This window comes from Eriocheir sinensis, chromosome 32 (genome assembly GCF_024679095.1).
Source record: "Eriocheir sinensis breed Jianghai 21 chromosome 32, ASM2467909v1, whole genome shotgun sequence".
In the NCBI taxonomy this organism is placed as follows: Eukaryota; Metazoa; Arthropoda; class Malacostraca; order Decapoda; family Varunidae; genus Eriocheir; species Eriocheir sinensis.
In genome coordinates this window covers 3083938-3111016 of record NC_066540.1, presented here as the reverse complement: position 1 = coordinate 3111016, position 27079 = coordinate 3083938, and the positions used below count along the sequence as shown (strand labels likewise).

At 44.5% G+C, this 27079-nt stretch overlaps 1 protein-coding gene across 1 annotated transcript in view; it reads right to left on the bottom strand.

Moving 5' to 3' along the window:
• LOC127006410 (relaxin receptor 2-like) overlaps positions 1-27079 on the bottom strand; it is a 147676-nt gene that overhangs the window by 56642 nt on the left and 63955 nt on the right. Inside the window, exons 3-12 of the mRNA XM_050876364.1 lie at positions 26152-26232; positions 24993-25104; positions 24770-24838; positions 21263-21331; positions 18863-19009; positions 5612-5683; positions 4916-4984; positions 3752-3823; positions 2921-2992; positions 1312-1383 (exon numbers count right to left, since the gene is read on the bottom strand). Of these exons, the coding sequence (XP_050732321.1) occupies positions 1312-1383; positions 2921-2992; positions 3752-3823; positions 4916-4984; positions 5612-5683; positions 18863-19009; positions 21263-21331; positions 24770-24838; positions 24993-25104; positions 26152-26232 (835 nt within the window). The remainder of the gene's footprint in view (positions 1-1311; positions 1384-2920; positions 2993-3751; positions 3824-4915; positions 4985-5611; positions 5684-18862; positions 19010-21262; positions 21332-24769; positions 24839-24992; positions 25105-26151; positions 26233-27079) is intronic.

The following is a 27079-nucleotide window of genomic DNA, read 5'->3' as shown; positions in this document are numbered from 1 at the left end:
TTCAGAATTAATGATAGCACGATGGAAGAGAAGAAAAATTCTTGTCTTAAGTCACTGTTTACGTTATGACTACGTAGCATCACTATAGTCAGTTTCATTCAGTTTGTTCACTCGCGAACGTAGATGTGGCACCTGGCGCATTGTTAGCTCGTGATTGCGTGAACATCTACTTTATATTTTCAGTGATATATTTAAATGCTTGTATATACAAAAAAAAACAAGTTACCTTATATGGACCACAAACGTGCCGATTTGCATCGATAATCTACCATACAAGCACACGAAAGAACAACTTGTATTATCAAACAGTACAGTCTGATCATACTCGAACGATTCATAGCCTTTTAGATACCCATCTTTCATCTCATTCAGGTACATAAAGTGACATCTGACTCTGCAAGTGTCTATACGTAAGGAATTTTGATGAGTTGCATGTAAACAGCATGGGTAGCCTAATGCTCGAAATAGCCTAGCATCGCATTCAACAGGTACTACTTACTATTTCATGTTATTTCGGTTATTAATTGTTATTTACATGCAGTAAATTATGAAGATACCCGTTATTTGCACGTGCAGAGCCAGATGTCTTTTAATATACCTGAAATGAGCTATCAATCAATGAACTTTAAAAAAACAAAGATCGTTCGAGCACGATGTGACTAAGTTACTTGATTCAAGCTTGTCTTTTCGTGTGCTTGTATGTTAGATTATCGATGTAAACGACTGAGTTATTTTTTTGTATACATAAACATTCAAATATATTATTGAAATATAAGTTTAAATGTCTATCACAACAGTTGATTTTCACGTATTCATGAACTACAAATGCGCAGGTGCCACATCTATCAAAATTCCCACTGTGTTGGTGGACAGATGAAATGAAACACAGTACACATTATGACTAAGCCAAGACTTAAAATGTATCAACAAATCTTAGTAAATGAGCTAAAGAATGACACTGTGAAGACCGTAGCCTTGCACTTTGTAGTAGTTAAAGGTACACCTGTCATAACACACCAACCCTCCCACATACCTGTCACGGCACACCTACCCTCCCACACACCTGTCATGACACACCTACCCTCCCACATTCTTGTCATGACACCTGTTCTGCCCTTTAACACACCTGTCACAACACACTTGCCCCCTCACAACGACTATCACGAGACATCTGTCCTTGCACACATCTGTCACGACATTCCTGCCTCATATTTATAGCGACAAATATGTCGTCCACACACATGTCCTTACACGCCTCTTCTCTCACACACCTGCCTCATCTTGTACACCTATTTTCAAGCTTATACTCACAAGCTGACGAGGTTGACGAGAGGCCTGAAGGCGGAGGTGTGGACGGTGAGCAGCGGGTTGTTGTCCAAGTTCCTGCGGGGAAGGATATGAGGCGAAGGCTTAATAATTAAGTTACGAGAAAAAGGGAGGAAGGGGCAGGATCAAGATGGGAAGGCCGTGGAGATTAGAGTGTGAAATGGAGGACAGAAGGCCTAAGGTACGGGATAAAGGGAAGGAAGATGGGGATAAAGATGAGGGAAGGAGAGAGAGAGAGAGAGAGAGAGAGAGAGAGAGAGAGAGAGAGAGAGAGAGAGAGAGAGACCTTGGGCCTTTGCTGGGTAAGATCCCATTAACCCGGGACATTGGGCATATGTGACATCCGGGTCACGGCAGTTTACCTTCTCCAAGTTTTCCCAGGTATTCATTTTTCGACTAGACCGAAAGAGATGTTGAACAACTGGGGAGCTGTACGCAGAGAAGGGTATCAGGACACCTCTCCACCCAAAATTAACCTCTCTTTCGGCCACCTCTTTTGATTGCAGCGAGCAGCAGGCTTTTTTTTTACTATTGTCTCCTTTTTTTGTGTGCCCTTGAGATGTCTCCTTTGTTGTAAAAAACAAACACAAAAAAAAAAAGATTCGTAGCTAGGCAAGCTTACAACATCACTACGGATTGTCGGAGAGGGTGGGGGGAAACGGAGAAAGAGGTCGGGCAAAAAGGTGACGGAAGACAAAAGTGCTATGAATAAAATGGGGGAACCTACGGGAGAAGAGAAAGGAGTGTAGAGAAAAAGAGAAGAAATGGAAGTGGATAAAAAGAGCCGGTTAGTAAGTAAATAAAAAAAAAGGAAATGGGCATGAATGTCGAGGGAGGGTAGAGGGGCGCAAAAAAAGAGTATATGAGTAGAAAGACGAGCAGAGTGAAAAAAAAATATTGAGGAGGAGGATTACGTGAGCGAAGGTGAAAGAAAAGATGAACAAAGGAAAGGAAGAAATGGAAGAATAAAAAAAAATGAAATAGGCGTAAACAAGGTAAGGATGAAGGAATGGAAGAGGTAGATCGAACAGTTAGAAAAAATCGGAATGCAAGAATACATTTAAAAGAAAGAGGTGAAGAAAGGGTTTTATGGAAGGTAGAAGGTGAAGGTCTGACAAAGAGACCGAAGAAGAATTACTGTCTATAGTGAAAGGTAACTGGAGAAAGGAAAAAGGAAGAAGGCAGAGAAAGAGGGATACAATGGAGGAAGGGAGAGTATAAAAAGAAGACGAAGAGGATGAAAGAGCGATAAGGTGATGAAAGAGGAAACACGCGGTGGTAAAATAATACGACGGAACATAACCATGATACTGGAAGGAGAAGGAAACGGAGGAAAAGAAGATGGAGAGGAAAGGAAGAGAAAGCAAGGTAAAAAGCGGAAAAAAATCAATTCGGCGAAGAAACACTTAGAAGTTTAAATTGGTTTAACCAAAGAGGAAAGTAAGAAAAAGAGAATTAAAACAATCAAAGCAAGAAAATGAAGCAAAAGAACAAGATCAAAATACACAAAAAAAATCATTAGTATATTAGTCACACACACACACACACACACACACACACACACATACACACACATACACACGCGCGTGCTCACAGGCTGGCGAGAGAGTGTAGTCCCACGAAGCTGTCTGCGCGAAGGTGTCGAATCAAGTTAAAGTTGAGTTCACTGAAAGGAAAACAATGATGGTAGTATTTGGTTTATCTCTTTTTTTTTTTTATCAGGTGTGTATAAATTTCATATTCCTCCACCTCATCTTGATTATTTTGTATTATCTCCTTCTGTTTACTTGTCTTCACCTTTCCAACAATCATTCCACCAATCTATCCTTCTTCACGAGTTTTTTTTTCCTCAATGTTAATTTCTGTATATCAAAACTATTATTCCAAAAAAACACTTTAGATTTACTTCACTGGTCGTTCCTTTCTTCGCAACTTTTTAACATTATTAATGTTATATTTCCTCCTCCATACTACTCCTCTTTTTCTTTCTCCTTCCCCTCCTTAAATTCTTTGTTTTATACTTCCCAATGATTACAGTTTTTTTCAGGTTCCATTCGTTTATTCTATCTCCTTCTCTTTCTTCTTCTGAAGTACAGATTACTAAATGGAATATTAATGACTTTTAAGAAAACTTCTGTAGATTGTTACATGAAAATCTCAACATTCATCGTGTGTGTGTGTGTGTGTGTGTGTGTGTGTGTGTGTGTGTGTGTGTGTGTGTGTTTGATTAATAATATCATAATTGAAAGGAAATTTGCAAGAACCAAGAGAGAAAACCAAAAGAGAGAAACTACGATTAATATCAGAGAGCCAGAGCCAGAAGAGGACTAGATGTATGCAAAATATATACTGGGGTTGGGGCAAAGTGAAAGGCAGAGAGGCACAAGGTGTAAATTGAAAGAACTGGATACAACACGATACTCACAGGTCCTTCAGTTTCTTCAGGGTCTCAAAAGCGCGATCCTCGACGTCTGTGATTCTGTTGCGGCGCAGAAATCTGAGGGAGACCAAGCAGTCATAGCAGTAGTACCAGATATTACCAGATAAGAGTGTTTCACAGAAGGTTTTGATCTGGCATCACCGCTAAGAAGGAAAACATCGGTGGACGAGCATACGGCCCCTAGTATGTTGGGCCTGTCTCCAAGACGGCCGGGAATACGTGTAGGGTGCTGAACCAACTGCTTCAGGTCATTGAGGATAGCAAAGTTGTAGGCTTGTTCACCAGGCTGGTCAGTGAAAGAGGATGAAAGCCAAAGCTGCTGATGATTATGTTGTAGCATTCGTCAGATTATTCGCAGAATACGAATACTTTTCCGTTGTATGTGAATACGAATGAAAGTGCTTTGATTTCAATCAATAATTATCAATTATCAATAATTATTCGCAAATGAATACGAATAAGCAAATACGGAATTCGAATAGGAATACCGAATACGAATACAACATCCCTGCCACTTTCACTGCTGGCCTGATGCCCAGGCGTGGAACCTTTATGGGGAAGAAGGGAGATAAGGGGGATGGCGGGCCGGGGCGTGGCTCGGGGGGTGGGGTGGGGTGGTTGTGGAGGAAAGAGAGAGAGAGAGAGAGAGAGAGAGAGAGAGAGAGAGAGAGAGAGAGAGAGAGAGAGAACCATATTTTCTGTTACACCGGCGAAAGGAAAAGAAAGCAACAGGAAGAGGTTGATGGACTATTGCTCCCCTAAAGGAGAAGTGGAAGAAAATCTGAAAGAATTAGTTCAAAAAAAGACTCGAGAGGAGTCTGCATACTCCTCTCTTGAAAGCGTTTAGGTCATTGGTAACCGGAAATACAGACGAAGGAATCATGTTCAAGAGTTCAGAAGAGAATGGGATGAAATAATGAAGAAGCTAGTTAACTAAATGGCCGCCATGGGCAGGAAACTTTGAAATATGCATACATTTTGTACGTATGGTTACCCTTTCTGGAGCCAACGTGACTGACTTGCTGGATGAGGAGAGGTACGGGAAAGAAGAGGAGGAGGAGGAGGAGGAGGAGCAGGAGGAGGAAGAGGAGGAAAAGGAGGAGGAGGAGGAGGAGGAGGAAGGGAAGGAGTTTAGAACCATATACTCACAAAGTTTCAAGGTTTATGAATCCTCTGAAGGCTCCTTTTGAGAGCACCACACGATTCCCTTCCATCCACCTGAGGAACGAGACAGGAGTGGTGTGTTTAGATGTGACGATCTCTCTCTCTCTCTCTCTCTCTCTCTCTCTCTCTCTCTCTCTCTCTCTCTCACACACACACACACACACACACACACACACACACACACACACACACACACACACACACACACACACACACACACACACACACACATACACACACGAATAAATACAAGGCTCAATAGTGACTAAGAAGGGCGAATGGCCCAACACAATTAACAGCACCTGAAAATGAGTCATACCGTCTCTCTCTCTCTCTCTCTCTCTCTCTCTCTCTCTCTCTCTCTCTCTCTCTCTCCTTTATCATTTCTGTATCGGAAATGCATAATTTTGGACCACGCAGCGCAATGAATTCCTAAGAGAGAGAGAGAGAGAGAGAGAGAGAGAGAGAGAGAGAGAGAGAGAGAGAGAGAGAGAGAGAGAGAGAATTATTCATGCGAAAAATTAATTGTCAAAGTGTAGGTTAGATGATATAGCAGACAACTTTTTAAGAGAGTGAGAATGATGAAATCCAGACGAAGAAGAAAAAGAAAAAGAAAAAAGGAGAAAAAAAGAGAGGCAAAGAGAGCGGAAGAGGCCTACAAGCAAGGCAAGGAAAACTCACAGCTCGGTGACGTCGCAGGCGTTGGCGCTGACCTTCCTGCTCTTCATGGTGACGCGGTTGTGGTTGATCCAGCTGTGGGGGAGCAGCGCGGGGTTACGGGGCGGGGAGGAATGGTGACGGTGATAATGATGTCGAGGATAAAAAATAATGACGTAATGTTAATGATAATGATTATAAAATAATAATTATAATAACAATAATATAATAATAATAATAATAATAATAATAATAATAATAATAATAATAATAGTAATAACAATGATAATTATAATAATAATAATAATAATAATAATAATAATAATAATAATAGTAAAGAGGAGAAGAAGAAGAATGATAATAAGAATGATAACTCCAACAAGTAATAATTAAACATAACTGGAGGCACGTAATTTGACGTAATTTTTTTTTCCATGAAATATCATTTTCCAATTTTTTAACATTAAAATTCATGAAAAATCGAAAAAAAAAAAATCGGAAGTTAATGCCCAGCAGTACTCGTCGCAGGTCAGGAGAGACTGTCATTTGGTGTTTGTTATTGATATTATGATGCATGTCACTTTATGTCACAGGACGCAGTCTTCCCTTCTCCCCCACTTCCTCCTCTTCCTTCTCCTTTTTTTTCCTCTCCCCCTCCTCCTCCAGTTACCATAAACAAATCATTCAGCAGGATAAATATTTATGGATATGGAGACTCGATCATATCTTCTTCCTCTTCTTCTTTCTTATTATTATTTTCCTTCTTTTGTCTTCTTCTTGCTTCTTCTTCTTCATCATATTATTCTTAATCTTCTCTCCCAAATTCTTTATCAATTATTTTCTTACTGCCTTTTTATCTGTAACATATTTCGGGGCTTCTTCAATATTTCTCTTGTTTCCGTTACCTATCTTATCGTTGTTCTGACTTATTTGCTTTTTTTTATTTTCTTCAAATATATTTTCATCTTTTATTGATGTACAGTGCTAAGACATTATACTGAGCAGAAGACGCTTTAAAAAGCGAGCTTAGCATTCTGTCAAATGTTGTATGCTTAATATTTCTTTTTCTTTTGAGACGTAAGAGTCCTCGAAAATAAGTTTTTGCTTGAGTGTTTGTTGTTTTCAATTTTGTGAGACAAAAAAAAACATAATGGTGCATGAGGTAATGAATAAGAATAAGAATAAGGAGAGAGAGAGAGAGAGAGAGAGAGAGAGAGAGAGAGAGAGAGAGAGAGAGAGAGAGAGAGAGAATAATCATGTTGAAAATGAACGACGTGCAGTACGTGAAAATACGCAAGAAAAGTACACAATGTAAAAACAAACAAAAGGGACACACGATAAAATATTAAAAAAATCAAATTATGAGATTTCAAAAAAATGTGCGTAAGTATAAATTACGTAAAAGAATAATAACAAAAAGCTGCACAAGGAGCTATATTAAAAAAAAAAATGCATCAACTAAAGTACAAATAGATTAACATTGAAAATGTTTATCACTTCTTGAATTTTAATTTAAAAGTGACTTTAAACACACACACACACACACACACACACACACACACACACACACACACACACACACACACACACAAACAAACACACATAATAAAACACCACCTGCGTGCTGCAATAATAATAAAAAAAAAAAAATTTTCTTCAAAATACAGTATAATGTGTAAAAAGCGCGGGAGGGAACAAAAGGCAGCAACAATTCAACAAATACAAGAGAAAAAGAAAACATGAAATGAAATGGAGATTAAAGAAAGATAGGAAAGAATGATGATATAAAGAAACAGATAGGGAAGAAAAAGAACAGTTAAAATAGCAGGGAAAGGAGAAGTTAAGTAACGTCTAAAAATTACACTTAAAGGCATAAGAAATGACTAACCACTAACATCACCACAATGGAACATCCTCAACCATTACACCAATTACAACTACTGCGTCCACTACTACTACTACTGCAACTACTACTACTACTTTTTTTTATATTTATATTAAAATGATACCTCCACCTGTTTATTTTTCCGACACATAGTCATGGAGGGCTCCATAGTTTGGAGGTTATTAGCCACAACTCTGTTCGCTAATAACTGTGGCATCCAACCATATTACTAATACTACCTAGCACTAAATCACCTATCATCTATTACGTCCAGATCCCCCTTTCCTTCCCTACTCACCCTAATAGTCCATATTGGAGATGTTGGTGGCTTTTGGACCAGAGTATCTGGTGTCCCTGAGACATAGGATGACCGACCTGAGCAGGGAGAACGAGAGGCGACACCTCATCCAAGCGACAACGTGGCTCCTTGGCTGATGTTTCTTTTCTAAGATTAGTTCCGCGCGTCGTGCGTAGAAGCATCGGGTCCGCGCACTACTACTACTACTACTACTACTACTACAACTACTAGCACTACTACTTTTTTATATATAAAAGATACCTCCACCCATGTTTATTTTCCCGATAAATAATCATGGAGGGCTCCATAGCTGGAGGTCATTAGCCCCAACTCTGTTCGCTAATGACTGTGGCATCCAACCATATCACTAATACTACTTAGCACTAAATCTATACATAACACCCTATCATCTATTGCGTCTAGATCCCCCTTTCCTTCCCTACTAATGTCACTCCCGACCCACCCAAATGTCACTCTCCACCACTGTGGCCTCATAGTCCATTTTTGAGATGTTGGTGGCTTTTGGGTCAGTGTCTACTGCGCCGGCGACATTGGATGGCCGACCTGAGCAGGGAGAACGAGAGGCGACACCTCATCCAGGCTATAACGTGGCTCCCAGGCTGATGCTTCTTTTCTGAGATCAGTTCCGCGAGTCGTGCGTAGAAGCATCGGGCCCTGGGACCCATCCCGCCGGATGTGGTGAAGACGAGGGTTTTGAAGCTGCCCTTGTCTTCTCCTGCTCGTTCCTGTGGTGGGCGGCTTCCAGGGGCAGCTCACGGTGACAGGCAGCAATCGGGTCGAATATGCGGGTGTCCATGAACGCCCACTGTCCGCGCACCCAGAATCCACGGACAGGTTTATAGGAAAAAAGTTGATGTAAGTCATCAACTTTCTTCCTTTAAGCCTCACTTTCTCTTCCTCACCGAAACATAGGTTTCTGAGGCTACTGACAGCAATCTCTACTCTGTTCCCTCCTACTATCTCTATCCTAAATTTCAATCCAAAGCTGGATGTTGCGTCTACGTGCGCAACGACATCACTTGCTTTCGTGCCCACAACCTTGATTCTTCAGAATTTTCCACCATCTGGCTAAGACTTCATTGTCATTCTATTATTATATACAATCTGTGCTGTTTATCTCTCACCTAACTCTACTAACTATGTAAAATTCTTTGACTAGTTGAACTCTAAAGTGGAGCACATTTTGACCCACTCTCCCTTCGCTGAAATCTCCATCCTAGGAGATTTCAATGTTCACCACCAGCTTTGGCTTTCATCCTCTTTCACTGACTAGCCTGGTAAACAAGCCTTCAGCTTTGCTATCCTCAACGATCAGCTGGTCCAGCACCCTACACGTATTCCCGACCGTCTTGGAGACAGGCCCAACATTCTAGACCTCTTCCTTACCTCAAACCCTTCTGCTTATTCTGTCAAACTGTTCTCTCCGTTGGGTTCCTCCGATCACAACCTTATTTATGTATCCCGTCCTATCGCTCCTGTACACCCTTTGGACCCACCGAAGAGGCGATGCTTCTGGCATTTTGCTTCAGCTCGGTGGGACGCCCTGAGGAAGCACTTTTCCGATTTCCCGAGGAATGATTACTGCTTCCAGGAGCGAGACCCCTCTGTGCGTGCTCAGCGCATCACAGAGGTGATTGTCTCTGGAATGGAGGCATACGTTCCACGTACTTTCTCTACTCCACATGCTAAAAAGCCTCGATTTAATCACGCTTGTTCTCGTGCTGTCAAAGATAGAGAGGCAGCTCACAAAAAGTACCAGAACCTTCGAACTAATGCTAACCATGAACTTTACATTTCTGCCCGGAATCGTGCCAAATCTAATTCTCCGACTAACCAAAAACTCTTTCATCAATAGAAAATGCCAAAACTTTGCTTTTTCTAACTCTTCCCGTGACTTTTGGCCACTAGCCAAAAACATCTCCAACTTCACTTCTTCATCTTTCCCTCCTCTCCTCAGTCCTGACGGCAACACTGCCGTCTCATCTATCTCTAAGGCTGAACTCTTCTCTCAAACTTTTTGTAAAAACTCCACTGGACGATTCGGGGCATATTCCTCCTATTCATCCCCCTCTGACTCTTTTATGCCTGTTATAAAGATTCTTCAAAATGATGTTTTCTATGCCCTCTCTGGCCTCAATCCTCAGAAGGCTTATGGACCTGATGGAGTGCCTCCTATTGTCCTTAAAAACTGTGCCTCCGTGCTGACACCCTGCCTGGTCAAACTCTTTCGCCTCTGCCTGTCAACATCTACCTTTCCCTCCTGCTGGAAGTATGCCTTCATACAGCCTATGTCTAAGAAGGGTGACGGTTCCAATCCCTCAAACTACAGTCCTATAGCTTTACTTTCCCCTTCTGACCTTCTATCTGATCCCCAGTATGGGTTCCGGAAGGGGCGTTCTGCTGGTGATCTCGTTGCCTTCCTAACTGACTCTTGGTCATCCTCTCTTAGCCGTTTCGGTGAAACCTTTGCTATTGCGCTAGACATATCAAAAGGTTTTGATTGAGTCTGGCACAAATCTTTGCTTTCCAAACTACTCTCCTACGGTTTCTATCCTTCTCTCTGAACCTTTATCTCCAGTTTCCTTTCTGACCGATCTATTTCTGCTGTGGTAGACGGTCACTGTTCTTCCCCTAATCCTATTAATAATGGTGTCCCACAGGGTTCTGTCCTATCTCCCACTCTCTTTCTGTTGTTCATTGATGATCTTCTTTACAAAACGCCGATGGCTCCACTCTGCATTACTCAACTTCTTTTAATAGAAGACCCACCCTACAAGAACTTATCGATTCAAGGCTGGAGGCAACAGAACGCTTAGCCTCAGACCTTACTATTATTTCCGATTGGGGCAAGAGGAACCTGGTGTCCTTCAACGCCTCAAAAACACAGTTTATCCACCTATCAACTCGACACAATCTTCCAAACAACTATCCCCTATTTTTTGACAACACTCAGCTATCACCTTCTTCAACACTAAACATCCTCGGTCTATCCTTAACTCAAAATCTCAACCGGAAACTTCAGATCTCTTAACTTACTAAATCAGCTTCTTCGAGGCTGGGCGTTCTGTACCGTCTCCGCCAGTTCTTTTCCCCCGCACAGTTGCTATCCATTTACAGGGGCCTTGTCCGCCCTTGTATGGAGAATGCATCTCATGTGTGGGGGGGCTCCACTCACAGAGCTCTCTTTGACAGAGTGGAGTTAAAGGCTCTTAGTCTCATCAGCTCTCCTCCTCATATTGATAGTCTTCTACCTCGCAAATTCCGCCGCAATGTTGCCTCTCTTTCTATCTTCTATCGATATGTTCATGCTGATTGCTCTTCTGAACTTGCTAACTGCATGCCCCCACCCCCTCCCGCGGCCCCGCTGCACACGACTTTCTACTCATGCTCATCCCTATACTGTCCAAACCCCTTATGCAAGATTCAACCAGCATCTTCACTCTTTCATCCCTCACGCTGGTAAACTCTGGAACAATCTTCCTTCATCTGTAATTCCTCCTGCCTACGACTTGAACTCTTTCTAGAGGAGGGTATCAGGACACCTCTCCTCCCGAAATTGACCTCTCTTTTTGGTCACTCCTTTGACCTCTATTCAGGAACAGTTAGTAGCAGGCCTTTTTTTTTTTTTTCTTTACGCCCTTGAACTGTCTCCTTTGTTGTAAAAAAAACAAAAAAACGTGCCTCATGCAAAGTGTTGGCCGTCCTGTACCGAAGGTGTTCGCCGTCCAGGGAAAGCAGTGCCGGCTCGGTAGTGACGTCTTGCCATGCCTCCCCGAGCATGCTGGCTGTCAGATCCCTCACTTCATCGTGCCGAATACAGACGAAGCCTCCCTTTTTACATGTCATGGTGTGAGTGACATCATTTGGTGATCCACATGCACAGAGATCAGGCAGTCCCTCAATCGGCCAGCCATGTCTGAGAGCAACGGAGTCGACAAATTCTTGTTTGTTGAGGCTGAAGCCTTTTGCTCTGATTGGTAATGACGTTAGCTAGTTAGAGGCACCTGCCTCCTGTACTGTGTGGATTTTTCTTCCCATTTCTGTGGACGGGTGGTGTGTTAGACGGTCCAGCTCGTCTTTTTGGGCCTGTTGCCTTTCTTCTGAGATTTTTATTTTGGTTTCTCTTATTTGTTTGGTCTATTTCGCCCTCTGCCTCCTGAACGATGGTCCTGTTGATGAGGGATCTGGTAAGGCTGATGGAGTTTTGGTTCTCCTTATCAGCCAGCTTTTCAGGGCTGGTGATCCCCATTCCACCCAGTCTTGAAGGAAGTGCTAGCATATCCCTCTCCTCCTCCCCCAAAGCATGAAATTTCACCATTGCCGGCAAGAATACATTCTTAACGGCATTTTCCAGTGGTCGGAAGAGTGGACTGATGCCGGGGATGGTGCGCACCAGGAACGTCCACCGATGTTGGATGCCGTGGGTGAACGCTGAATAGGCAGCGTGTGGCTCAGTCTTGGGAATGGCAGACACAGCTTCTATTTCCTTCACACATTCAGCTACTTTGTCTCCTACGTACTCCTTCTTATATACCTTATATACCTTATATACTACTACTTCTACTACTACTACTACTACTACTACTACTACTACTACTACTACTACTACTACAATAACAGAGCCTCGGAGTCCCCGCCTGGGAAGGGGACGACAAATTCCCCCAGAGAGGACTCCCCTTCTGGCGGCTGACTTGAGAGGTGTCTTGATAACTCCTCGAACCTCTTTCTTACCTACCTCGTTCTAATTTTCATTCTGTAGAACACCATCTCTCCTCCTCTAAACCTCACCTTCTTTTCCTCACAGAAACACAGGTTTGTGAGGCTACTGACATCAATCTACTCTGTTCCCTCCTACTATCTCTATCCTAAATTTCAATCCAAAGCTGGATGTTGCGTCTACGTGCACAACGACATCACTTGTTCTCGTGCCCACGACCTTGACTCTTCAGAATTTTCCACCATATGGCTAAAACTTCATTGTCTTTCCATTACTAGATACATCTGTGCTGTTTATCTCTAACCTAACTCTACTAACTATGTAAAATTCTTTGACTATTTGAACTCTAAAGTGGAGCACATCTTGACCCACTCTCCCTTCGCTGAAATCTCCATCTTAGGAGATTTCAATGTTCACCACCAGCTTTGGCTTTCATCCTCTTTCACTTACCAGCCTGGTGAACAAGCCTACAGCTTTGCTCTCCTCAACGATCTAGAGCAGTTGGTTCAGCACCCTACATGTATTCCCGACTGTCTTGGAAACAGGCCCAACATACTAGACCTCTTCCTTAAATCTAACCCTTCAGCTTACTCAGTCAAACTGTTCTCTCCGTTGGGCTCCTCCGATCACAACCTTATTTATGTATCTTGTCCTATCGCTCCTGTACATCCTCTGGACCCACCGAAAAGGCGATGCTTCTGGCATTTTGCTTCAGCTCGGTGGGACGACATGAGGATGGACTTTTCCGATTTCTCGTGGAATGATTACTGCTTCCAGGAGAGAGACCCCTTTGTGCGTCCCCAGCACATCACAGAGGTGATTGTCTCTGGAATGGAGGCATACATTCCACGTACTTTCTCTACTCTCCATGCTAAAAAACCTTGGTTTAATCACGCTTGTTCTCGTGCTGTCAAAGATAAGAGAGGCAGTTCACAAAAGGTACCAGAGCCTTCGAACTCCCGCAAACCATGATCTTTATATTTCCGCCCGGAATCTTGCCAAATCTATTCTTCGACATTTCAGAAACTCCTTTATCCATAGCAAATGTCAACACCTTGCTTTCTCTAATTCTTCCAGAGACTTCTGGCACTTAGCCAAAAATATCACCTCCAATTTCACTTTTTCTTCTTTCCCGCCTCTTCTTAACCCTGACGGCAGCACTGCCGTCTCATCTATCTCTAAGGCTGAACACTTCACTCATACTTTCTGTAACAACTCCACTCTGGATGAATCTGGGCCTATTCCTCCTACTCATCCCCCCCTCTGACTCCTTCATGCCTGTTATTAAGATTCTTAAGAATGATGTTTTCTATGCCCTCTCTGGCCTCAACTCTCAGAAGGCTTATGGACCTGATGGAGTGCCTCCTATTGTCCCTCAGACCTTACTATCATTTCCGATCGGGGTAAAAGGAATCTTGTGTCCTTCAGCCTCAAAAAAACAATTTCTCTACCTATTAACTCGACACAATCTTCCAACCACTCAGCTGTCACCATCTTCAACACTAAACATCCTCGGTCTATCCTTAACTCAAAATCTTAACTGGAAACTTCACATCTCCTCTCTCACTAAATCAGCTTCCTCGAGGTTGGGCGTTCTGTATCATGTCCGCCAGTTCTTCTCCCCGCAAAGTAGCTATCCATATACAGGGGCTTGTCCCCCCTCGTATGGAGTATGCATCTCACGTGTGGGGGCGCTCCACTCACACTGCTCTATTGGACAGAGTGGATTCTAAGACTCTTCGTCTCATCAGCTCCCCTCCTCTTACTGATAGTCTTCTACCTCTTAAATTCCGCCGCGATGTTGCCTCTCTTTCTATCTTCTATCGTTATTATCACGCTGACTGCTCTTCTGAACTTGCTGACTGCATGCCTCCCCCCCCTCCCGCGGCCACGCTGCACACGACTTTCTTGTCATGCTCATCCCTTTACTGTCCAAATCCCTTACGCACAAGTTAACCAGCATCTTTACTCGTTCATCCCTCACGCTGGTAAACTCTGGAACAATCTTCCTCCATCTGTATTTCCTCCTGCTTACGAGTTGAACTCTTTCAAGAGGAGGGTTTCAGGACACCTCTCCTCCCGAAATTGACCCCTCTTTCGGCCACCTCTATGGATTCTTTTTAGGAGCAACGAGTTGCGGGCTTTTTTTTTGTTATTGTTTCCTTTTGTTGAGCCCTTGAGCTGTCTTCTTTGTTGTTAAAATAAAAACTACTACTACTACTACTACTACTACTACTACTACTACTACTACTACTACTACTACTACTACTACTACTACTATTACTATTAGTACTACTACTACTACTACTACTACTACTACTACTATCACTATAACAACAACAACTACTACTACTACTACTACCACTACAACAACAACAACTGCTACTACTACTACTACTACTACTACTACTACTACTACTACTATTACTACTACTACTATTAGTACTACTTTTTTTATATAAACGGGCCTCCATCTATTAGAGTTGCGTTGTGAGCGGTATATTCTCTCATATCCTTTCACAAAGCAATTCAATGGCCCCACCCCTCCAATGACTGTGGCCGACAACCATCTTTATTTAATAGTACAGACTTAACTAAACATATTATTTTTAGGCTAACAGAGCTTGTGGTTGATACGACTATCAACCACCGTCGCCTCAAAGTCCAGGTCAGCAATGCGGGTGGTTTTGGATGCAGGTGACCTGGTTCCTCTCAGGCAGACCAAGGCTGACCTCAGGGGGGAGAAGGACAGCCTGCATCTCATCCAGGCGACCACACTGCTTCTTGGCTGCTGTTTCTTATCCGCCAGTGTTTCGGCGAGTCTTACGTAGAAGCTCTGCGCCCTTGGTCCCATCCCTCCTGCCGTCGTGAATACTACCGGGGTGAAGAAGCCCTGGTCCACACTCTGTATTCTTTCTTCATATGCTCTGTTCTTCTCTTGTTCGTTTCTTCTGTGGGCTGCATCAAGGGTCAGGTCTCTGTGGCAATGGGCCATGGGATCAAAGATCCTTATGTCAAAATATGCCCTTTGTCCACGAGTCCAAAACCCTCTGGCGCTAACATCCACTCGTGCTTCGTTCGAAACATTAGCGGTGCGTCTGGCGAGGTGTTCGCCTTGCAGAGGGAGCAGCATGGGTTCCACAGTCACGTCGTGGCAGACTTCTTTCAGCATCTGAGCTGTTACGTCTCTTACTTCATCATGTCGCATGCAGACGAAACCTCCTCTCTTGCATGTTATGGCATGATTTTGGTTGAAGGGTGAGCCACAGTTACACATGTTTGGGAGCCCATCCACTGGCCAGCCATACCTGCGGGCAAGGGCATCAGTAAATTCTTTTTTGTTAAAGTTGAAGCCTTTTGCCCTGATAGGTAGTGTGGTTAGCCAGTTTGAAGCGCCCACTTCCTGTGCAATATCTGTCCTCCTCCTTGTGTCTTCTGGGAGTTCTCTCATTAGGTCACTCAGAGTGTCTCTCTGTTTTTCTTCTCTGTTTATGGAGATTTCATTCCTTAGTGACCTAATATCTTGAGGGTTGTCTTCTCCCCTTTCATTTTGATTGGTAATATATCCGGTCAAGGAGGCTGTGATTCGGATTGAGTTCCCGAATTCAGACTCAGCCAGATTTTGCGGGTTGGTGATGCCGAGCCCACCCATTCTTGGCGGCAACTCCAGCAATCTTCTCTCCTGGTCACTGGGACATCTCCCATTTGCCATCGCCGGTATGAAGGTGTACCTGATAGCATCTTCCAGAGGTTTTAGTAACGGAGCAACATCAGGAACTGTCCTCATGAGGTAGTTCCATTTATGCTTGACACCGTACGTAAATGCTGCGTAGGCTGCCTGCGGTTCTGTTTTGGCGATCTCGCTCAGCCTCTGCAGTTCGGACTCACAGCGCTTTACAGCTGCTTTCACATATTCGGTTCTGTATTCAGCTGTTCCAATGACTGCCCCGAGGTGTCTTTCGCCAGTCACTGACAGTTTCACGTTACTGCCATGGAATGCTGTTTTGGCCCGATCGTATGCCTCTGGTTTTACAATCACCACAGACTTCGTGGCGTGTTCATTGACGAGGTCCCACCATTTCCTGAGGTCTGCAGACTTTCCTACCCCGGTGAGGTCATCCGCATACGCCACCTGTTTGACGTTGGTGTTTTCATGGCGGATGATGTCCTACAGCTTCATCATTCCCAGGGCAAACATTGCCATGGCCACTGGGTCCCCCTGGGTGGTGCCCTCTGAGGATTATATGGCCACCGGGTCTCCAAGTCGTTGGTCATTATGACTGCTGATGAACAGTCTGGCAGGTTCCTTGTATGTATTTTCAATATATTGGGCGAATATAGGGCACTTGATTTTGATGTTGTGCAGTGCTGTTTCCCTATTGATGTTGTTGAACGCATTTGCAGCGTCCACCATCAGCACCGCCTCGCATTCTGGGTCTTCGAACATTTTCCTGACGGCGTGAATGGCAGCTTCACACCCAGCCTGCTGACCCGCACACACTTGGAGGTTTCCCACCGCCTTCCTCACGTCGTCCTTCACCACCTCCATGACAGCCTTGCCTATGATCCTCCTGAGCAGCTCACCCATCCCGATGGGGCGACAGCCTGGTTTTTTATCCAGCGGGATGAGCCGGCAGGCCATCAAAGGCTCGAGGTGTTGGCAATTCTCTGATGCCAATTTTCTTGCTAGGGCGGCTATTGCGTTGCGAAGATCCACAGCTGGATTACCAAAGATGTTCTTACTGAGGAGGTGTTTCCACCCCTTGGCATCCAAGCCTGATGGTCCAGCCGCTCCCTGCGTGTGAAGGGCGTGCCTCCAGATCACGTCACCGCTGATATGGTCGAAGACAACTCGATGCGGTGGGGTGTAGTCCCCAAGGAACTTCATTTCTGGGTGTGCAGGTCTAGCATCTGGATGCTTGTCCTTAAGGATCTGGCGTGTCTCTTCCGTCATGGGAAGGACTCCCGCTGTCTCATCTTCTATTGACAGTGATCTAGTTGCCATGGCCACTTTGCCTTGTCTCATCTTGTCAGCAAAGTTTCTAGCCCTGTCGTTACTGTCCTTCTTGCGACTGTTACGTCTGCCAAGTCTCTCCTGCAGTGTTTTAGCCTCGTCAAGCAGCTTCCGGACGTCCCCTTTCCTCCACAACTCCATTCTTCTTTGTACCGCCTTCACGTCCTCAGATTGTTTCGACTTTTTGTGAGTCCGTTGGCATATGAGGTGCGGTAGTATGGCCAGAATCTTTAAAGCGTAGGGGGCGATTTACGTGGAGTTGTTATATATACGCTCTAATGAGGTAGGTTTTCTCCTCTATCAAGGTTTTGGTGGCGTTACATCTCGGGGCCTCAAATACGTTATTGGGAGAAAACGTTATCACATGACTGTAAGCGTCTCGCACCCACTCCTCTGTCTCCTCGAGTGTCTACCTCTTCCAGAAGCGGAGCTCGCGCGAGGCACTAGTACTACTACTACTGCAACTAAGTCTACTACTACTACTACTACTACTACTACTACTATTAGTACTACTATTACTACTACTACTACTACTACTGCCACTACAACAACTACTACTACTACTACTACTACTACTACTACTACTAATAATAATAATAATAATAATAATAATAATAATAATAATAATAATAATATTACTACTACTACTATTGCTACTAAGTATACTACTACTACTACAACTACTAAGACTACTACTACTACTTCTACTACTACTACTACTACTACTACTACTACTACTACTACTACTACTACTACTACTACATAAATAATACCTCCACCCATGTTTATTTTCCCGACACATAATCATGGAGGGCTCCATAGCTTGGAGATCATTAGCCCCAACTCTGTTCGGTAATGACTGTGGCATCCAACCATATCACTAATACTACCTAGCACTAAATCACCTATCATCTATTACGTCTAGATCCCCCTTTCCTTCCCTACTCAAGTCACTCCCGACCCACCCTAATGTCACTCTCCACCACTGTGGCTTCATAGTCCATATTGGACTGCTACTACACCTATTACTACTACTACTACGACTACTACTACTACTACTACTACTACTACTACTACTACTACCGCTACTACTTCCACAACTACTACTACTACTATTACTACTTCCACAATTACAACTATTAGTACTACCACTACCACTACAACAACTTCTACCACTACTACTACAACGTTTTTTTATTTTTTTATTACGGGCCTCCATCTATTAGAGTTGCGTTGTGAGCGGTATATTCTCTCATATCCTTTCACAAAGCAATTCATTGGCTACTACAACTACTACTACTACTACTACTACTACTACTACTACTACTGTCAGTACTTACAGGGACCTGACGCCGGGGACGAGATCGAGGATGAAGTCAATGTCCGCGATCCTATTATAGCTGAGGTGAAGATACCGGGGACTGCTGAGGGAGTGGAGGCCGTCGAGGGCGGCGGCGCCGTCCTGAAGGAGGTTGTAGGAGAGAAACCTGAAGGGAGACGGTGAAGGAGGTGAGAGGGAGAGTGGGAGGTAGTCTGGTGTGTGTGTGTGTGTGTGTGTGTGTGTGTGTGTGTGTGTGTGTGTGTGTGTGTGTGTGTGTGTGTGTGTGTTTTACAACAACGGAGACAGCTCAAGGGCACAACAAAATGAAACAATAATAAAAAAAAAGACCGCTACTCGCTTCTCCTAAAAATAATCCAAAGAGGTGGCCGAAAGAGAGGTCAATTTCGGGAGGAGAGGTGTCCAGATATCTTCCTCTTGAAAGAGTTCAAGTCGTATGCAGGAGGAAATACAGATTAAGGAAGATTGTTCCAGAGTTTACCAGCGTGAGGGATGAAAGAGTGAAGATGCTGGTTAACTCTTACATAAGGGGTTTGGACAGTATAAGGATGAGCATGAGTAGAAAGTCGAGTGCAGCGGGGCCGCGGGAGGGGGTGAGGCATGCAGTTAGCAAGTTCAGAAAAGCAGTCAGCGTGAAAATATCGATAGAAGATAGAAAGAGAAGCAACATGGCGGCGGAATTTAAGAGGAGGAAGACTATCAGTAAGAGGAGGAGAGCTGATGAGACGAAGAGCCTTAGACTCCATTCAGTCCAAGAGAGCTGTGTGAGTGGAGCCCCCCACACGTGAGATGCATACTCCAAACGAGGGCGAACAAGGCCCCTGTATATGGATAGCAACTGTGCGGGGAAGAAGAACTGGAGGAGACGATACAGAACGCCCAACCTCGAGGAAGCTGATTTAGTGAGAGAGGAGATGTGAAGTTTCCAGTTAAGATTTTGAGCTAAGGATAGACCGAGGATGTTTAGTGTTGAAGACGGCGGTGACAGCTGAGTGATGTCCAAGAATAGGGGATAGGTGTTTGTAAGATTGTGTGTGCATGTGTGTGTGTACATGTGTGTGTGTGTGTGTGTGTGTGTGTGTGTGTGTGTGTGTGTAAATGTCCTTCTTTTTTATATATTTTACTCTTTCGTACGTCCCATTTTTGTTAACCAGCCCTCCTCCTCCTCCTCCTCCTCCTCCTCCTCCTCCTCCTCCCTCTCCTCCTTCTCCTCCTCCTTCTCCTCCTCCTCATCTTTCTTCTTCTTCTTCTTCGTCTTCTTCTTCTTCTGCTTCCGCTTCTTCTTTTTATCCTCCTCCTCCTTATCCTCCTCCTCCTCCTCCTCCTCCTCCTTCTTCTCTTCCTCCTTCTCCTAGACCACATCACTCAGTGTTCAGAAAAAATACAAAAGTCCTTTAACGCAGACAAATGTGAAGTTATGCAGTTCTGGTACAGAAATAGTAATCATACATATTACACGGGTGGGGAAGCTCCTCCTCCTCCTCCTTCTCCTCTTCCAAGACCAGATCACTCAGTGTTCAGAAAAATGACAAATGTTCCTTAACGCAGACATAATTAAGAGGAATTGCAAGAGGATACAGACCTCGGGGTCACTACCACCAGTGGTTTGAAACACACAAAACTCCGCAAATCCGCCTGCAAGAAAGCCAATACTATGCTCGGGTTCATAACTACTGAACATTGTGTATATGACGCCGGGAGTAATGTTATCTTTGTATAACTCGCTGGTAAAGCCCCTCCTGGAATACGTCGTGGAGTTCTGGCCCCTTAATTACAAGGACATGAAGTGTTCGAGAGAGTAGAGCGACGCTCTACGAAAATGATACCATCATTGCGGAATCACACTCATGAAGAACGATTCGAGCGACTCAAGCCCTTTACGTCAGATCAGAAACGACTGCAGGGGGACTTGATACAAGTCTTCAAGTACCTGAGCAAGTAATAAGTTCAGCAACATCGATCACTACAAACACTGCCCGCTACATTCTAACCCGTGAGCAGAAACAACGTTAAAACAATTCAAGCGAAGCAATGCAGTACATATATTAGTAGGATTTTTTTTTTCTCGAACAAGGTCGTCCGCAACTGAAACAATCTTCCTGCAGAAGTATTTAGTGCGGAAACGATCAACTCCTTTAAGGATCGCATTGTTCGTCATTTTGGTGCGACAAAAGTGAACTTAACGTATTCATGAGTACGTACATAAGTGCTTTAATTTTCCCTGCAGGTCACTCTAGTTGCTGGCGAATTGATTAAATCACTAAAAGCAGTCAGCCTAGCAATGAGCCAACAGGCTTTATGCTGCCTACTCGTCCATTTGTCAATGTTCCCTCCTCCTCCACCCCCTCAATCCACCTTCTCCTCCTCCTCCTCCTCCTCGTGACGGGCCACCTGTACTCACACTTTGTCCAGTGGCAGCCCCCGGAAGACACCTGGCGGCAGAACGGCGATCTCGTTGTGGTCCAGGAAGCTACGGGGGATGGGTGAGACAGGAGTGAGACAGGTAGGTAGCAAGTGTGTGTGTGTGTGTGTGCGAGGCAGGTGTGTCCGAGGCAGGTGAGTGAGGCAGGTGAATAAGGTAAATGTGAAACAAATGAGACATGCCTCCTATTGTCCTTAAAAACTGTGCTCCCGTGCTGACACCCTGCCTGGTCAAACTCTTTCGTCTCTGCCTATCAACATCTATCTTTCTTTCTTGCTGGAAGTACGCCCTCGCACAGCCTATGCATAAGAAGGGTGACCATTCCAATCCCTCAAACTACCGTCCTATATCTTTCTTTCCTGTCTATCTAAAGCTTTTGAATCAATCCTTAACCGGAAGATTCAAAAGCACTTTTTCCACTTCTAACCTTCTATCTGATCGCCAGTATGGGTTCCGTAAGGGGCGTTCTACTGGCGATCTTTTTGCTCTCTTAACTGACTCTTGGTCATCCTCTCTTACCCGTTTCGGTGAAACTTTCTCTGTTGCGCTAGACATATCGAAAGCCTTCGATAGAGTCTGGCACAACTCTTTCCCTTCTAAACTTTCCTCTTTCGGATTCTATGTCCCTCTCTGTTCCTTTATCTCCAGTTTCCTTTCCGGCCGTTCAATGTCTGCGGTGGTAGATGGTCACTGTTCTTCCCCTAAACCTACCAACAGTGGTGTTCCACGGGGCTCTGTCCTATCACCCACTCTCTTCCTGTTATTCATCAGTGATCTTCTTTCCATAGCAAACTGTCCAGTCCACTCATACGCCGACGACTCCACTCTGCATTATTCAACTTCTTTCAATAGAAGACCATCACAACAAGTAGTACATGACTCCAGACAGGAGGCTGCAGAACGCTTAAACTCAGACCTTGCTATCATTTCCAATTGGGGTAGAAGGAACCGTGTGTCCTTCATTGCCTCAAAAACTCAATTTATCCACCTATCAACTCGACACAATCTTCCAAACTCCTATCAGCTATTCTTCGACAACACTCAGCTGTCACCCTCTTCAACACTAACTATCCTCGGCCTATCCTAACTCAAAAATCTTAACTGGAAACTTCACATCTCCTCTCTCACTAAATCAGCTTCCTCGAGGTTGGGCGTTCTGTATCGTCTCCGCCAGTTCTTCTCCCCCGCACAGTTGCTATCCATATACAGGGGCCTTGTCCGCCCTCGTATGGAGTACGCATCTCACGTGTGGGGGTGCTCCACTCACACAGCTCTTCTGGAGAGAGTGGAGTCTAAGGCTTTTCGTCGCATCAGCTCTCCTCCTCTTACTGATAGTCTTCTACCTCTTAAATTCCGTCGCGATGTTGCCTCTCTTTCTATCTTCTATCGATATTTTCACGCTGACTGCTCTTCTGAACTTGCTAACTGCATACCTCCCCCCCTCCTGCGGCCTCGCCTTACACAACTTTCTGATCAACCTCATCCCTATAATGTCCAAACCCCTTATGCAAGAGTTAACCAGCATCTTCACTCTTTCATCCCTCACGCTGGTAAACTCTGGAACGATCTTCCCTCATCTTTATTTCCTCCTGCCTACGACTTGAACTCTTTCAAGAGGAGGGTATCAGGACACCTCTCCTCCCGAAATTGATTTCTCTTTTTGGCCACTCTACTCTATTCAGGAGCAGTAAGTAGCGGGGTTTTTTTCGCCCTTGCACTGTCTCCTCTGCTTTAAAAAGAAAATGTGAGACTGGGGTAGGGGGCGGTGAGGCAGGTGTGAGTAAAGCATATGATATAGGAAGCGTGAAGGTGATGGTCGGATAAGGAAACAGGTGAGGAAACAGGTGATGTGAGAAGAATGAGTGATGTGAGGTGTGAATGGGAGAACGGAAAGGGAGGGAAATAAGGAGTGGATGGAAACAGGGAGCAATGGTGGAGACTGACAGGGAATGTAAAGGTAAAGAAAAAAAGATGGGAGATGGAGGAGAGTAGAAAAGGGGCAGTATGAGGTGAGAGGCAGGGAAGAGGGAAGAGGGAAGAGAAAAGAGAATGAATGAAGAAAAGAAGGGTATATGTGTTAAAAGTGATAAGAGAAAATAGAAAATTAGGAAGTTGGGAAGGAGTGGGTTTCAGAAAATAGAATGAAAAAGCTGAAGGAAGGGAGGGAAGAATATAGGAAGGAGAATGGATATAAAGGATTATGGGACGACTAGGAGAGAAGATAAAAGGCGAAAATCGTTGGGAATTAAAGGAAAATAAAAGAGAAGGAAGAGAAAGGGGACGCAGACGATGAGGGAAAAACAGTGACAAGAGGAAGGGAAGGGGTACAGAGAACAGAAGAGAGGAATAAAAGGTGAACGTGGAGGAAGAAGAAAAAATGGTGTAGTGCAAATTACTATACATATAAAATTATATATATATATATATATATATATATATATATATATATATATATATATATATTTATTTATAAATATATATATATATTTATTTATTTATTTATTTATTTATTTATTTATTTTTTTTTTTTTTTTTACGTTGCTGCCTATTGCACCGGTAGGCATCTTCCCGGTGGGGCCTGATGGTCGGCCCAAGACTTCTTCCAGGTGGGGCCTGATGGTCGGCCCAGCCCGTTCTGGCGCAGGCGAGTGTTTATAGTGGCGCCATCTTGCATTGGCTCATGCTGCCTCCCGGAACTCGTTCTTGATTCGCTTGGACGGCTTCCTCTCAATGTAAATGAGTGTGTGGGAGAGTGAATGAATAAATGTAAGGGGAAGGAAGGGAAGAAACGAAGATATTGAGCGCGTGGAATGAAACTGACTAAAGTGGAAGAGTGGAATGGAAAACAAGAAAGAAAGGATGAAAGGAGGGAGGGACCGAAGATCGAAAAACTGAAAGGTGAGACGGAAAGAGGAGAAAGGGAAGGGAGGGAGGGAAGTAAATATGTACTGAATAATTGAAGCACAAATCCTAAGGTGGGAGAGCAAAGAGAGAGAGAGAGAGAGAGAGAGAGAGAGAGAGAGAGAGAGAGAGAGAGAGAGAGAGAGAGAGAGAGAGAGAGAGAGAGAGAGAGATGCTTTCCTTGCCCTTTTTTCATGCTAACTACTGATTTTTTTTTTTTTTTTTTTTTTTTACTTTTTGCCTCTCATCTTCCCGAGGCATCGATGCACACGACTTTCTAGTTAAGTTCAATCATAAGTTTATGTTGTCACACGCTTGATGCAAGGCTTCTCCAAATACCCCCCCCCCCATTTTTTTTTTTACTTTTCACTGGTAAATTCTGGTCAAGCATTCCTTTGTATTTCCTCCTTCCTCTGATTTGCATGCTTTCAAAAGGCTGGCTGGCATCGCTCCACTTCTCTTGACTAAACTGATCCTTTATTTATATCCTGTTTCTGTTGGAGCAGTGTTTTCTGGCATTTTCTTCACTGTAATTTCCCCTCGGGTTTCCTCCTTTATTGAACACCAAATGGCTGTGCTACTTACATCTGGGTAAGGCGACGGTAGGGCTGCAAGGCGTCGGCGGTGAGGACGATGCTGTTGTTCCCCAGGAGTCTGCCGGCGAAGGAAACGTGAGAGGACAGGCGAAGAGACTGGAGAGGAAACGGCTGGAAGGTTACATGTTCCCTCCACCTTCTCTTCCCTCCCTACACACACACACACACACACACACACACACACACACACATACACACACGCACACACTTACAGGCTAGTCGTGCCGCGGTCCAGGTCGTCCGGCACGGCTGTGAGGTGGGCGCCGCGACACACCAGCTGAGTCCCGAAGCGACAGTAGCAGGTGCGCGGGAATGCCATCAGGTCTGGCGGGGGGAGGGAGTAGAGGGTGGTGAGGGGGGGGCTGCTGTGAGGGGGGAAGGAGGGACGGTGAGAGGGGGGTGATTATGAGAGAGAGGAAGGTAGGGGTGGTGAAAGGAAAAATGGGAGTGAGAGGAAAGAGGGGATGGCGAGAGGATTTTTTTTTTTTTTTCCATCAGCCGATCGTGGCTATTAGGCCAAAGGAAAAATTGGTGTCAGCTGGGTGTGGGAGGGGAAGGAAGGGAGTGGTTAGCGGAGAACTTGGTGTGAGTGACAGTAAGGGAACGGGAAGATGGGTGTAATTAAATTGGCAGAGTGCTGGAGGTGGCAGGGGTAGAAGAAACATGATGAGAGTTGGAGGGAAAGGAAGGGAGAGAGAAGAGAACGATCATGACGGATGGGTTGTGGGATGGGGAGTGAGAGAGAGGGTGAGGGTATTGCATAAGAGGACAAGAGAGGAAGAGAAATAGACCTGCTAATTATGAGGCGATTGTGAGAGTATCTCGAAAAAAAGAGAGAGAGAGAGAGAGAGAGAGAGAGAGAGAGAGAGAGAGAGAGAGAGAGAGAGAGAGAGAGAGAGAGAGAGAGAGAGAGAGAGAGAGAGAGAGCATTAACATTACATAAGTTACTATTCTGCATTAGGTAGCCAAAAAGGGAGTCCTGCAGGTAACAGTGATAATAATGAGGATGATAATAATGGTGTTCCTATCTGTTCTTCTGTTGGTGCTCTCATCTTTTCCCTGTTGGTGTTCTGCTGTTGGTGTTCCCCTGTTAATGTCCCCATCTGTTTCCCTGCTGGTGTTCCCATCTGTTACCCTGTTGGTGTTCCCTTGTTTGTGACCTCATATGTTCCCTCGTTCTTGTTCCCATCTGTTCTGTTGGTGTTCCCATCTGCTCCCTTGTTGGTGTTCCCCTGTTGGTGTATGTCCCTTTCATTACGGACAAACATGGCTGTGAAATAATAGCGCTTGATATTTCCCCATTATAATGTACACACAGGTAACAAACAGCTACTACATGTAATGAATGGGCAGCAGGTGACGAGTACTCACCGCACCGCGCATGGTGTTCAGGGGGATGAATTTCCTTATCCAGGATCTCCTTCACGAGTGTCCCGTCAGCCTCGTCAGGCACTGCGGGGAAGGGTGTGTTAATTACCGGTGTGGAGGAATGAGGGAGAGAGGGGGGGTGGACGGAATACTGAGAGAGAGAGAGAGAGAGAGAGAGAGAGAGAGAGAGAGAGAGAGAGAGAGAGAGAGAGAGAGAGAGAGAGAGAGAGAGAGAGATTATGTAATAATATAAAGTTTCGCTTACTGTCAAAACATGCAAAATATAATGAAATATACGACGAAAAGGACACAGAAAAAGAAACCCATAAAGCATTTCCCTCAATACTTTACGGATCCGCCCAAATCCATCCAGACCCATCTCAGTCTGGAGTCGGAGAAAAAAGTAAAATATCTCGCCGAACGCTTCTCGTCATCTCCCGGGATTCCATTTAACATTAAATCAACGAAGGGAGATTGCGAGCAGGAGAGGGAATGAGAACGGACACTTTGGGGGAAACCACACGAGCTACTTGAGACTCCCACGATCTACATCCTTTAGACGGTTGGCGGCGGTCATTTTTAATCTTAGCAAAACACTCAACGCATACTCCCTACCTGCCGAAGGGAAATTGACGTTTGATGGGGAAGGAAGTTCTGAAGCGACTATGGTGGTGGTGGTGGCGGTGATCGATATTGGTGGTAGCGGTCGGTGAAGGTGGTGGCACTGTGGGTGACGCCAGCGGTGGAGGTGGCGGAAGTAGCAGTGATGGTAGTTATGATGATGGTAGTGGAGAAAGAGGAGGCAGTGGTGATAGAGGAAAGATGATGGAAACTCGGATATATGTAGGTGGTGGGGGGGATGAAGGTAGTGGGGATAATGATAGAAAAGGAACTCTCTCTCTCTCTCTCTCTCTCTCTCTCTCTTATTTTT